The 14672-nt window shown below is 39.2% G+C and overlaps 1 protein-coding gene across 1 annotated transcript in view; it reads right to left on the bottom strand.

The window, feature by feature from the left end:
• The window catches only part of LOC104471629 (ras-related protein Rab-40B), a gene marked incomplete at its 5' end in the record, with an annotated part of 5174 nt that extends 4727 nt beyond the window's left edge, over positions 1–447 (bottom strand). The window contains one exon of the mRNA XM_010087026.1: positions 377–447. Within this exon, the coding sequence (XP_010085328.1) occupies positions 377–447 (71 nt within the window). The remainder of the gene's footprint in view (positions 1–376) is intronic.
• Between the last annotated feature and the right edge of the window lie 14225 nt (positions 448–14672).

Below are 14672 nucleotides of genomic sequence, written 5' to 3'. Positions count from 1 at the left end.
AGCAAAGGGGATGTTGCTGTACAGTCCCTGTATGCTTCCTAAGGTACTTCGTGGGTCCCATTACCACTATAATTTATAATCTTTGAAGGCACTTTGGATCCATCTTGAAGGCACTTGTAACCCTTTATGCCTTTCTTTGGCATTTATTATGTATCTGTTACACAGAGAAACTGCAGGGCCCCCCATTTTACATGAAATAGATGGAAACTGAGGAAAAGACAAAGCGTGACTTACTCACAGGGCTAGCTGCCTGGCTCACTCTTCCTCAGTTGACTGAATATTTCTGAAGCGTAAGGGAGGACTCTTGCCCTGAAGAGTTGCGTTTTTGTGTCTTTGAAATATAAATTATGAGGAAAGCTGGAGCTCATACACTTACCAGAGCTGTAGCTTGATTCGTCGGCCATCCAGAAGAATCATTGTCGTCTTATAATCTATACCTGTGGCAAAGAGTCATGCACATCTTAGAGCAGCTTGCAGGTGTACAATATACACACAGATTTCAAAGAAGCTGACCTTAAAAACCCCTTATTTGTCACTAGCACTCTATGAGGCGCATATGGGTAAGAACTTGTTCATATGAAGTTACAAAGACCTTTCATATTATTAAGCTTGGTCCATTCAGAGCAGGTGCCTCAGGCTCCTTTCAGGATGGAAAATGATCTGTTTTATTCATTATCAGGACAATAGACACGCTTGAAGAGTTTTCTCTCTTTTCAACAAAAGGTCGAACTAGGTTTTTGCTTTTTCTCTCATACATATGTTGCAGACCACGTGCTGTTCTCTTCCTCTATTATTGCCTAGCTTCACTGCCTCTGCTGTTCCTTCCTTATCATCTGAGTCCCAGACAGCTCTTATATCAGCTACACGTGTCCCCCTCTTCTATAAAGCAGCAGATGGTGCAAGAAGTGGTTTGCCTTTTGTTTTCCAGCCTTTCCCATTCCTAACAGCCTTCTCTGCCCACAAGACCTGGGCAGTCAGTGTCCAGCAGAACACAGCCAGGTGCTATTTATTCCTTCCCGTAACAGGCTCAGGCCTTGTGGCTGAGCTACGATACCTCTTCTAGGTGAGCAGCAGTACTGCAGTGTTTAAGGGAAATGTGTGTTGTGAACACGTAAACACACACATACACGTATACACACACACACACAACTGAGCTCAAGTCTTTACTGTACACTTTGTAGTCCTTGCAAACAACGTTCAGTGCTATATAATACTACCTTTTAACTGCTAACCTGACATGTCCCAGGAAGCAATTAAGCTATGTAAAAATAAGCTCAAGTCTAGCATTACTGTTTTCTTGGGCAAAATGGGTGTGTTCGTTTCAGTTAAATTAGGTAAAACTAATCAGGAGCAGTTGTGTAGCTGCAGTTCACCCCTGAAATTATCTACCACCATGCTAGGGTCAATGGCTTCGAACACTGTGCTTCAGTGCTGCATCCCCAAATTTTGTATAATTATAAACATTAAAAGAAAGAGAGGCCTTTATTTTATTAAATGTTATTTTAAAAGTGTGCATTCAGTATTCACACTGTGCAGCCAAGCAACACAGTCTCACTGGTAAATGCGTTTTTCTCATGTTTTCTTTGCTGTGTCATAGTTAACTTCTTGAATTGAACATTTATTCATAGAGTTCTCCAAATGAAGTTTAAAAAACATGGAAACTAGCGCTGAAAAACGTACTGAAATGTAATGAGACTTGTACCTTGAAAAACAGAGACATGCTTTATTTTCTGAGCAGAAGCAAAACAAGAGGGTGAGAAAAACACATTGACGTGGAAAAACAACTGCACGCAGCAGAGTGCCCTTGATTGCTACTTCAGATTTCAGCACTTCTTCAGCACAGGGATGGCAGTGCTGAAGGTGATTCTGTAAGATTCACTACTATATGTGGCATCAACAGCCAGAACACAAAAAGTTTATCTATATATGAATGTTTGTATTGATAAACGTAACAAATGCTTACCAATATATTTTTGTGCTGCATTTAAGGGAGAAAGAGAAGCTTGAAAGTTTAATAAAAGAATGTATTAATTAATTATATTGGTCTCCCAAAGAAAAAGTACAGCATAGCATGGCACATAAACAACAAATTAAAATCTGTCTCAACTGCAAACACAACTCTGGGGAGAGACCTGCCATGCAGGAGATTGGCTGTTTGCCTCAAAACATGTTTTGTCACCTCCTCCAAGTAGAGTATTGCTAAATGCTGCTACTAGTTGTCATGAAGAGGCCCCTAAAGCAGTCACTGATAGTCAGTTATCTCCATCTTTGAAAACAAAAAATAGGTTTAAAACCCTCTGGCATAATAAGCAGACACAGAAAAGGAATCCTTACCCACCTCCTTTGCCACAAGGAATGCAGTTTGTAAGACTAGGTCTGGGATAAAGAACAGATGTTAAATTACCAAACTGAAGTTATTGCAAGGTAACAGTTGTTACCTTTAATTAGTTGTTACCTTCTGCCTTTAATTCAAGTTCTTATCTGTACTACTGGAAAAACACTCATACAAAAAAACCCAAAAACCCCAATGTATTCCCACCAGTTTTGGGAGACTTATTTTCATTTCTCAGCCAAAGTGTTCCAGCTCTCCAGCACTATTAGGAAATGGTCAAATCTACAAACCACAAGTTAAAATAAATACAAACGAACAAACCAACCCTAAAACAAACAAACAAACAAAAAAAACAAAACAACAACAACAAACCCAAGCTTATACACAAAGTCTTGGGACACTGAATGGACTAGGACATTGACATTATTTGTGCACTGAATGAACAAGTTTCATAATTTCAGAAATTCTTGGAAACATAAAACATGCAGAACAAACCACGCATAACACTTTATAAGTCATTCCAGCATCCTGTGCTACCGCTGATATTTCCCGCAGGGTGAAATACCTCCACTAGTTTATCTAAAGTGAATGAAGAGGCACAGACAACGTTTAGCAAACACTGACACATCCCACACAGTGAATGGACATCTAGACATCTCTCATTCTATTAAAAGACACACAAAGCATAGAAAATGAGTATTGCATAGCTAGAGGATACACAGCTGAATAAACCTGTCACTGGGCTTTGCACCACAGACCATAAACTGCTACAAGTCGCTCAGGTTTAGCCACACATATAATGTGAAATATTACATCTCTTTTTCATATGACATGCACAAGACAAGTCTGAAAAAGGTACTATTACCAACTGCTGCTTATGAAAGCATCTTACAGGTTTCTCAAAAGATTTTTGAAGAGGAGATGGATTCAGAAACTTCCTTACTCTTCAGCTGTTACAGAGATAGAAGCAGTTGACAACATAACCTGAACATCTCAGCAATTAGCATTTGCCACTGATTAAGAATCAAAACAAAAAGTCCTTTGCCATGAATCATCAGGAACACCATGAAACTGTAACAATGAGACAAACAGATGTGGATTGTGCTGCTGTAGAAATCAAATGTCCTTCCAGAACATTATTCACTCATTTAGTAAGATAGAATAGCTTTGTGTAGATATGCAACTAAAATGTATCTCTATACAAGAAATGGAAGAAAAAGGCTGCTAAATGAAAAAAAATCAACTTTGAAATGAACCAGAAAAATCTCCCAGTGCTTAATACTCTCACATGGATATTTTTTATAAAAATTATTTACCTAAAGCCACAAATTGAAACTGAAGTACGGGAAACAAGCCTCTATCCTTGCTGAAGGGTTTGGATTGCTTAAATATAATTGATTTGTAACAGATTTTGTCCTTCTCAAGCACAAAATTAACAGATTGAAAACCAAAAGAAATATTACTGAACCCAGGAATGTAGTAAGATTCCCAAAGAAGCATTCAGCTGTTTGGTAGCAACTGCAGTAAATCAGAAGCCATCCTCTCTGCATCGATGCTCTGTAGCCGTTACCACACTATCACACACGCTTCACTGACTACCCTGCATTCGTGTCAACACTCATGATTTTAAGGCTTCCTGGGAATTTCTCGTTCTCTTGAAGCCTATAGTAGTGCATCAGAGTTCCTGTTTTAGGGCAGAATCCTTCAGTCATTTAAGTTGCTCATTTTGTGTTCCAAAGGCAACATTATCTCTCCTCTTAGGTCTAATAATTGAGATTCAATGATTTACAGTGCGACAGACAATTGTTTAGCTTTGCAGCAGTGAAAAACACACTGCCTCACTTAACAAAATATGAATGCAATGGACTACTGACTATTGGTCATATTTTGATAATGACAGAATAAAATCTAGATTTATCCCTCACAATTTTTCATAAGAATGGGATGGTAACCTAATATTTTAATGGTTGGAGTATGTTCTGCATTTGCTTTGGCTCTGTGTTTCAACTTAGATGAGTTATAAGACAGGGGAGAAATAAAAACACAGGAAAAAAGCCAAGAACTCTAAGATGAGATTCTTCAGAGCTGTGCTTTACCAATTCAGCACTGAAAGACTTTATTCAGTGGCACATTTGTCTTAGAAATGCTCCTAAAACCAACGCTTTTTATACCCGAGAAAGTACAGAACACGAGACTCCTCATCTCTGAGCCTGGTGTACTCATACATTTAGGTCTTAAATACTACAAGAACTAGTTTCATTCCTCTTGATGTGTCCTTTCTTTAAATTTTAAGGCATGTTGTTCCTTGTAGATAACTCATGTCCAATCAGCAGCTTTTAAGTCTTAATTATAGCAGAATCTACCTCAAAAAACCAACAACCACCAGCATTCCCACTCCCTGCCTCCATGGCCTGACCACCTTCCAGCAAGTGCTTAAAACCATTTTCTCACAGGCACGATGAGAATTCAGTGGTCTCTTCACTTCCCATTTTAAGCTTCCTCAGCTCTCTAGCTTTTCATATACACACCAAAAGTAAGGTCTAGTGTTTTTCTTCAGAACACATTTGTAACTGTTTCAAGTGTATTAGACAAGTGACACAACTTCCAACTGCATTTGCTGTTCAAAGCGACTGACCCGCAGCGTGCTTTTGACTCAAAATTCAACCAAGCTTTAAAAACTAAGCCCCATGATTTTAACATCATGCGGCAGAGATAGAAACTCTCTGCACTAAAACTGGACGATATCTTTTGGTAGGTAAGCACAAAGGTCAGCTTATGTGACAGTCGTATTTGCCTTCTGCTTGCCATTTCAGAATAATCATCACTTTCCAAATTCCAGTCTTTCCCATCACACTTAATTACCGCAATAAAAGCCATCTGTTTGAAAAGCACAGATTGCCTTTTCCGACTGAAACAGAGACACTAAAATTTTACATCTAGACTGTTATTCTTCACCTCAGTAATCAAGTCATAAACCACAAAGTCTGACAGATAATTCACTCACTTCAATGATGTGACAATTTTCCCATTTTTAAAAAGAAGCTATTTGTATCAGAAAGCTCAGCTTTATATTTGCCTTTGTTTATGGTCACAGGCATATGCCAGTATCATAACCTATCCTTCAGTACACCTATTTTCCTTTAAATGTTTAAAGAAATTAAGTTTACAATAAATCTACCCTTAAAAAATGAAAGTGCTCTTTAACAATTACACAAAAGCTTTTCAGAGTCACAAATTCTCGGGCACCAGGTTAAAATCTGAAGATCTCAGAGCACATCTAGTTGGCTCTAGTCCAGACTGTTGTCCTCAGAATCAAAGCACATGGTATGAGAGTATGAAGTTTGACACAACTTTATGGCATACCTCCAATACGAATCTGAAAACAAAATTAACAACTGAAAGTCCAAAATTTAGATAAGCCTCAACAAATTAGTCAGACTGATAATTTAGAGAAGCGGTAACTGAGTAAGTTTCTGTTCACCTTCTTCCTAACAGCCTTAGTAAGGAAACAAGACAGTACTTTGCATATTAAATTATTACCCTCCCCAAAAAGAACATGCAAACAACTTAAGTACATTTTTAAAAATCATGCCTTGGCTTGCAGTATATTTCTGCTAAGATGGCTAAATAAAAACTCAACATTCAAGGCAGACAGCTGTTTGAAAAAAGAGAAAACTATCTGACATCAGCTAATAATCAACTTTTAACCAAAACTAGTGAACAATCCATTTCCATTCACAGTAAGAGGAAGGAAATAAAGATCCTCAGATCATATTCCATTCTCCTCTGTCTTAACATTTACTTATCGACAATGAAATAGCCTCTTTACAATCTAAAGCCTTAGAAATTTATTTTACAAGAAAGAACTGTTCCCATCCCCCAGGTCAGGAAGAAGCAGCAACTCTGCACTTCAGTTCATCATTTCCTTTCTTCCACTCCAGAAGAAAAGGATATCGGAGGCATAGGGTAAGCTTGTCAACTCAAATGTTTACTACAAGTTGCAGCTAACATCCTCAGATGAAAGCTGCTATATATAAACACGTTATTGCTTATAAATAGAAGCATTGCAGGAAAAGGGACTGTTACTATTAGCATTGCTGAGGAAAAAAGTTCTTCCTTTATTTCAGCATATTTTATTAATAAATTTGTAATAAGTTGGGAAGAGATTAATATATCAGTCTCAGCAATCTTTAAGTGAGGTGTTTTTTCCTTACCCATTTTTTCCTCGGATGTGAAAGAATCAAGTGAAACAAGGAGCTTGGGGCAACGAGTGAGCACAGCACACCTTGGATACCTTGAGGATCCGTATTCTCCTGTGTGTAAATCTGCCTGCTCACGCACGAACTGCAACTCGTGCTTCTGCCCAGAAAATTCATGTTAAAACACAAGATCCCCAAAATTACTGAACAGACTAGGAATGGTTGTTCGTAGTTAATCAAAGAAAATAAGACCTGACAGGATATTGGGTTATCACAGAATCACAGAATGGTTTGGGTTGGAAGGGACCTTAAAGCCCATCCAGTCCCACCCCCTGCCATGGGCAGGGACACCTCCCACTAGCCCAGGTTGCCCAAAGCCTCATCCAGCCTGGCCTTGAACCCCTCCAGGGACGGGGCAAAGAGAGATCTGAAACAAGTATGAAGACGGAACTACGGCAGGGACAAGACACCAAGGAAGAGATATGGGCCAGGGGAGCTGAAGAGGGGCACGGAGCCTGGGGGAGAACTGAAGAGGCAAAGGGCACAGAACCAGGCATCTACCATTCTGAACGGCTGAGTAAAAGGGCAGAGGCTTTGAAAAGGACACAGCTTGCGTAGGGCAAAGAGATGAGGAAAAAATAGATTCAGAGTAAAATTTACGAAGCAGGGGCAGTGTATGCCTTCCTCTAAAGCCAAAGACACGGTGGCAGTGCGACTATGAAATCTGGCTGGACACATACCCAGTGCAGGGCCCTGCTACTGGACACTGAAGCAGTCATTCTGAAGCTACCACTGCAGCCAGCTTCCACTTAGTTCAGAATACTCTGAATTAGAGTAATATGGAATGCTTGAAGAGGGGAAAAACAGAAGTAGGTACAGATTACTCAAAGACATTGTGATGGGTTTGCCCTTGGCTGGGGACCAAGCCACACACCCACTCACCCAATCGGCCCTCCCCCCCCCGCCAAGGATAGGGGACAGAATTAAAGGGGTAAAGGGAAAAAAGGACTTGTGGGCTGAGATAAGAACAATTTAATAACTGACCTACAATAATATTGAAAATAATCATATATGCAAATATACAAATGAGTGATACACAGTGACACTGCCCCCCACCCGATGACCAAGGCTCAGCCTGTTCCCAGCTAACAATCCCGGAGCTGGGAGAGTCCCAAAACTGCACTCACGGAACGGAGATAACAGTCCGAGTGTCCCAGACCGAGAGCTGACTGGGGTGGGGGGGAAGGCCTTGGGAGAGCGACCACCTGGAATGAGATGACCTGGAGCAAAAGAGATCCAGAACAAAAAGGGCAGATCTTCTGGAGGGTCCTCACCTATATCCTGGGCATGACGAATATGATTATGGAATAGATTATTGGCCACTTTGGGTCTCAGTCCTGAACCTAAGATCAAATCCTGGGTTAGTAACTGGGGCTGTGCTCCCTCCCAGCTTCTCCTGTTTGCAGACAGCCAGAGAAGCTGAAAGACCTTGGCAGCGGCGTAAACAACACTTTTTATCAGCTTTCTTCTGAGCACAAATCCAAAACACAGCCTCTTGCTAGCTATTAGGAAGAAAGTTAACTCTGTCTCAGCTGAACCCAGGACAGACACCCAGATGATGCTACACTGTTTGACAGCTACTCATAATGGTTTAAATACACGAGCTTCTAAAACACTGGCTCGTATTCATGCCTGTGAACAAGAACCAACTAAAAAAAACCCATAATTTGGCACATACACAGCCTATGTAATGTATTCCAGTACAAAGAGAACAGAATAAACAGGAATCTTTGCTGCAAAGGAATAGATATAGCTAATATTTTTTGTTCCATTTCATTACACCACTCTTTTGTTACAAAACATGATTTTTTCCAGGCCAAATTAAAGTAGCCAAACTGAGAGCAAGAACAGGCTTCAGGCTCTTTGTCTCTAAATTATCTGTCAGCCATTTCATGTTATCATAACCAGAATTTAGAAATGTCATAATGTCATGACCCCAAAAATCCCCAAAACATGATCTGAGGAACATAGCTCAATGTAACTTGTGTTAGAAAGCTGGAATCTCCTAGAGAGTTCTCAAGTTGGCTAGAGAGAGGACTGTTATTGGCTGGTAGGAACTATTAGCCAAAGGTTTTTTTATAGTTAAAGACAATAACATCAGATTGTGAGTTAAGAGTAGATGTGGATCACTCAGTTCCCTATGCTGGGAAAGGAACACACACTCTTGGCAGAAGACAAACATTAGCACACTTAGCTTTATGATTTCTCCTCTTGTCTCTCCAAATTCTTTGCAGCAGAGCTCAACACAAAAGAATTAACAGCAATAAATTCCCACTTTATAGTAATTGTTACTATAAAACAGCAACAGTATTTCAAACCAGCTCTTTTCTACATAAGATTTACATTTTTAAAAAAGAATTGCCCTAAACTTTTAGTCCATTTAATGTAAAAGTAAAGATGACCACAACCTAGCACCAGGGAATTTGATTTAGAAATTAACCTCTGTTATAAGTATGGGGTTGGGGGGGAACTATTCTACAATACCGCCTTCTCACTGCTGCCATTCATCAGTTCCTAGAAGTAAGAGCTGGACTGCAAGAAGAGTTCCTTTACACATTCACATTTACTTTCAAAGAGCCTCAGCTCTGGAGAGCAGCCTCATCATTCACAATCCCACCTCTACATTCCTTGCAATTAAATAAAGTTTCAAATATGATTCTTTGTTTCATTTTCTCCAAGATACACATGTATCCCAAGCAACAGCTGTGACATGGTGCTCTGCATATCCATGGAAAGTACAGCGAAGGGAAGCTTGGCCAGGCTAAGACAACCTACCCCAAAAAAGTGGATTAAGTTTTACATGAGAGTTGATTGTCCAGTATTTTCAGTGCTTGTGGTTATCTTCATGGTATAATAATTCTTTACCATAAAACTTAACAGGAAGGGGGGGTCAAATAATCCTGCTGCATGAGGAAAAGACCGGAAGGCAGAGTATATATCTTTTACAAATTGTACAAACCAAGAAAGAAATGGGACACATCCATGCAGAACTTGCTCTTACTTGTATCTTAAACACTAGGTTTGAAATACAGCCAGAATCTGGAAGGGAGAATTGCTTCAAACCTACCAGAAAATATTAAAAACAGCTGCAATATTTCACATTTTACAATATTTTCCAAAAGAGAACAATGACCTTTTATGTCTTGACACTTCATTAGCAGTAAACTAGTTCAAAAATACTTGGCATGAGAAGAACTGCAAGAACATCCAGCCACCGTTACTCTGAGCTAAAGGCCTAAGAGCTCACTGAGAACAGTCGCAAACACCTCCAAAACTCCCCTAGGCTTTAATCAAGGCTCAAATAAACAATTTTTAATAATTAAACCACCACTTTCAGTTAAGCATATTAACATATCATACCAATTAGAAAAATCAGAATTGTTTCATAAGCCTACTCCAGGATGCCATCAATAGTCCCAGAAGTCACAGCAGTATTTGTCACCAAGTGCAGTAAAAGAAAAAAAGCAAAAAAGCACGTATTTTTTGTACCACATGAAGCATTGCTTGTTAAAAGACAAAAAAAAAGATTACTTGAAAAATATTTCTTTAGCTGAACAAGTAATGAATTCTGTCATTAGGATGAACTGAAGATCATTTCAGTGGGAATTCACAACAAGTAGGTGTAAGCATAAGGATTTTGCTTTAAAGATGCCAGAAAGCAAAATTCATATCATTACTGAAAAATTACTGGGGCTTAAAAGCTATCATCCAGAAGACACACAAACATCATTCCCAAAGCACAGGTACTCGAAGAGGAAGAGCTTTCAAACTAACCTCCAAACCAAGCAACAGAAGACCTACTGCACTTCTTAAATTTGAAATTTCAAGTGAAACACATGCTGCAGTAAAACAGGCTTTATAGATAATGGTACTATTAACTCAAGGAATTCTCAAGTCATGAGATATCTTCAGGATATATACTTTCATTAGAAAAAGGAAGGTAATTAAATCTGTCTTGGATTATGATTCCACTTCTCCCCTCTCCTCCTCCCCAGCTATTCCAGCAGAAGAGTTGTCCAAGGTGTAATTCTACTGCTTTTCCAGGACTAAAAACTGACACAAAATGCCAGCAAGCAATCTTTGTTAGGACTTGAAGGAGAAAGACAGACTATACACTCCTGATACAAAGCTCTTGCTCCATTCATCATTTAGTTGGTTCAGTTTTCCAAGACATTAAAATAAGCTGATTTCAGGTGAACAGGATCAAAGGAAATTTCAGCTTGCAGCAATCTCCGAAGGTCATCTACATCAACCTCCTGCTCAGAACAGGATCAGCTGCGAGGTCTGGAGACTGCATAACCTCTCTGGACAACCTGTTCCACAGCTTGACTGGCTTCATGGTAAAAAAGTTTTTCTCCTACCCATTCTGAACCTCTCTTGTTTCAACTTAAGACCAGTTGTCTCTTACTATGTACAGAGCCTCACTCTGTCCTCTTCATGACCTCCTCATGGGTACTGGGAGGCTGCTCTTAGGTTATCCCCCACCAAAGGTCTTTTTTCCAGAGAGGTGACCTAGTCTGCGGCCAAACTTCATTTAAGTTGTTAGAACTACAGACTTTTCTTCACTTAAAACCTTTGTAATTACTGTTCATGTAGTCTTCTGCATTGAACTAGTCTGTCTTGCAGATGCTGAAGACAGGTACAGTGTAGGTTGATAAGTGAGTCTCCCTATAAAACTCTCGTTCTCAAGCAGTACTGCATCAAACTCCTGTTTGGAGACAAACCCTAGAATTTGTATAAAAAAAAAATCACTATACCACATGTATTCTTGGACTCTCGATTCTTCTTGTTCCAAAACTAATATCATTCTACAGTGGACTGTGTTTCTTGTCTGAACCAAAAGAGAAAATAAATTTAAAAGTTTACAGGTTATAAACTTGTTTAAAATTCCATTTATCATGCTTCTAGTTTATAAAGCATGTGTTGAAGTTAAACTACAATCTACTAATTCAGAAGTGGTTGGAAAAGTCAAGGTTATGCTTGACACAAACTTTACTTAGCACATTTACCAAAGCAAGCATAAAGACTAGAAGAACAGAGCCCTGACTGATGGAGATCATGCACTGTGTACAGGGATTGCTAAAACAATTAGAAAATAAATATATGTGTCCAGATATCTATCATAAAGATCTTGCACCACAAGACTCTCCTTACAGACTCAATCATCCCATTGAACACATCGGCTACGTGAGTCTTTTTTCCTCAGTCTAGTCTTGAAAGAGCATTAAAAAGCCTGCCAGACCTGCTGGGTCTCTTCTGAGTTTTCCAGCTGGCAGTTTCATATTTCATGCACTTAAATATACCATTTTAAGGCACTGCATAAAGTCAGCTTGCAAACAAAGTATAGGGGCACAGGAGATACATTAACACATTGTTGTTCCTAGAATTTTGAAGGGATGAGTTACTTTGCTTTGAAAGCTATGGACTAAGATCCCCCCTGCCTGCCTTCCTTCCTTCCAATTAAACTGTGTTTTTTTCACATAGTTTGTTTTATTGTTATTTTAACGTCTCGTTCTCTATAGAAATGGGCAAATTAAACAAAATCCTCAAATAGACTTATGGCTGCTCCTTCAATATATTCTTTCAGAGTACAAAAGCATTCTTTGCTATTTCAGGTTTGCTGCTGTGGGATTACAAGGAAACACGTTGGTAAGGTCAGGGTAGGGCTCTTTGCATGAAGCTGTTGCCCAGAGGCAAATGAGAGCAATGGCAGGAGCATAACAGGGAGTGACTAACTGCCAGGTTGTGCTCAATACACGTAAGATAAAAATTGGGGGAAAATAAAGAGGTAAAATCTGAATCACAAGCCTGGAACACACCACACAGTAAACAAATTATGGTTATTATATACAAGTGATCAAACTGCATTTGAATGTCTGAAGGATCAGCAGCAACTCATCCAGGGCACATGTGTCACCCTTGGACTGCAACTGACTTTTAAACATTGTCACGTGTTCAGCCTCCTCTACATTTATGTCTGCACACACATGGGACTTCAGCTAGCCATGTATTAAGAATAACCAGAACTTGTTAATAAATATCGATCCAAGAATAAAAGTATTTTTACAAAACAGATTTCTCCAGAGTTTTGTGTACCCAAGTATGCTTAAAGAATCTGCACTGTTTTAACAAAGACAATTAAAGCAGGCATCTATGACATTGGGAGTTTACGTTATATGAACCCTAAGCTGAGACCCAAAAATCAGTTACTGGGGGGAAACTCTGTCTAATTTGATTTTGCATCAGTCAAGATCTAATTTTAAAGCTGCATTTTTTGTGAGGCTCATATCAGTCCAGAGGTGTGTCTGCACTAACCAATATTGAATGTTTCAAAGGAAGTCATGCAATCACACTTACTCTAGCATAGGAGAAAGGAAACGCATAGCAAAATAGTTTCTTTATATAAATGAGGAAAATGCCATAGAAAGTTTCAATTATAATTTTTATTCTAAAAAGAACACATAGATTTCAGCCCATTTTCATAAATGAAGTAGCTGCAAAGAATTCTAAATCTCCAAATATTGGATTAAGAAGATTGGAAGGTACATAAGGGAAGCAGACCTCAGAAAGCAGTGAGGTTTGCATGTTCTTCCTAAGGAGGATCTCTCTTACCATTTTTAACAGACTGCCAGGCTAAATGATCTCAAGACAACACTTCTTATGTTCTTAATTTAGAAGTAAGTTACTTTTTAAAACACAAGGAAATCTCCATTCCAGAAATTCTCATCATAGTTACTCCACCTCTGCAAATTAAACTACCAGTTTCTACTTTGAAATCCAACATTGCACAAATAATTTAAATGTCCAAGATAACTCTGGAGTAATATCCTTAGCTTCCTCGTGCTCACCAGCTATTGCTTCATCACCTCCATCTTCTGACACCGCTTGTTGGTTTCACACAGTGCTTTCCTGTTGGCACCCTTCAATGGCAAATCCCACGCAACAAAGAAAAATAGCAAAGCTGTTATACTGGCTTTCAGCTTAGCACAAGACCACATCTCATGAACAATAAATAGCTTTCCCTGCTTCTGACAACAAACACGAGTCCAAAAGAATTATTCTTCACTGTTTATATGCCTACAGAACAGTATAAAATTACTGGCTTGACAGAATGGTTTTGTATGCAAGGTGTTTTGCAAATGGTTTTGTATGCAGGGTGTTTTCACTGCTAGGTCCTACCTGTCCTTCCCCTGTTGGAGAAGAGTTGCTCTCCTGCCCTAGAGAGGATTCCCACCTTGCCTCGAGCACAGCTGAGAGATTTGGTTCAGCCAGTCTGAACATTATATGAATCAGAATATGTCCCACTCCCTTAGAGACTTACATCCTTTAGGGTTCAAAAAAGCCCTGCCTCCTGTAAAGAATCACCGAGGAGATCCAGTAAACCTCAGCTGAACACAGCACATACAGTCCTTTTACCAATATGCAGTCAGTCTAATTAACATATCAAACAAGAATATAATTATACCAAAACCACGTATGTACTACATTAAAGCCTTAAGGCAGCTGTTCTTCAAGACACTTTGTCACTTGGCACAGCTCGTTATTGATGATACTCTCTCTTTCTGCTTATCCCAGCCAGCTGAAAGAGGACACTCTCTTAGACACCACCAACTACTGTGAAGACGTGAGCAAGGCTTGTCTCTGGACATTTAAACCCCTTCCACTCCTGGGCGGCAATGACATTCTAACTTCACAGTAATTAGCTTTCTAACTCTCCATAGATTTGAGTTACAATTTAGATACATAAACAGCTGTTGAGAACACCAATATTTTTGTGGACTTTGCCCTGCACAGGTACTAAATTACAGTCAATACCGACAGATTACTTTATCTTACCTTTCTGAAAGACTGGACATTAAATACACAGTGTATGTTCATAAATCAGTGTTTGATCTGTAACAGCTTCACTTACCTGATAAACTTACAGTTCTAACTGGAGTATTTGACTACTTAGCTTGCCCGGTTCATACTTCCGTATTACAACACGTCAAGACATAACAGAAAGGAACAATTATTTGTACAAATATTCCTCTATATCAACAGATTTAGATGTGGATAAAAACCATAGCAAGCTCAAACCA

This window comes from Pterocles gutturalis, unplaced genomic scaffold (genome assembly GCF_000699245.1).
Source record: "Pterocles gutturalis isolate BGI_N339 unplaced genomic scaffold, ASM69924v1 scaffold38436, whole genome shotgun sequence".
Lineage (NCBI taxonomy): Eukaryota > Metazoa > Chordata > Aves > Pterocliformes > Pteroclidae > Pterocles > Pterocles gutturalis.
This window is presented reverse-complemented; position numbering and strand designations above follow the sequence as displayed.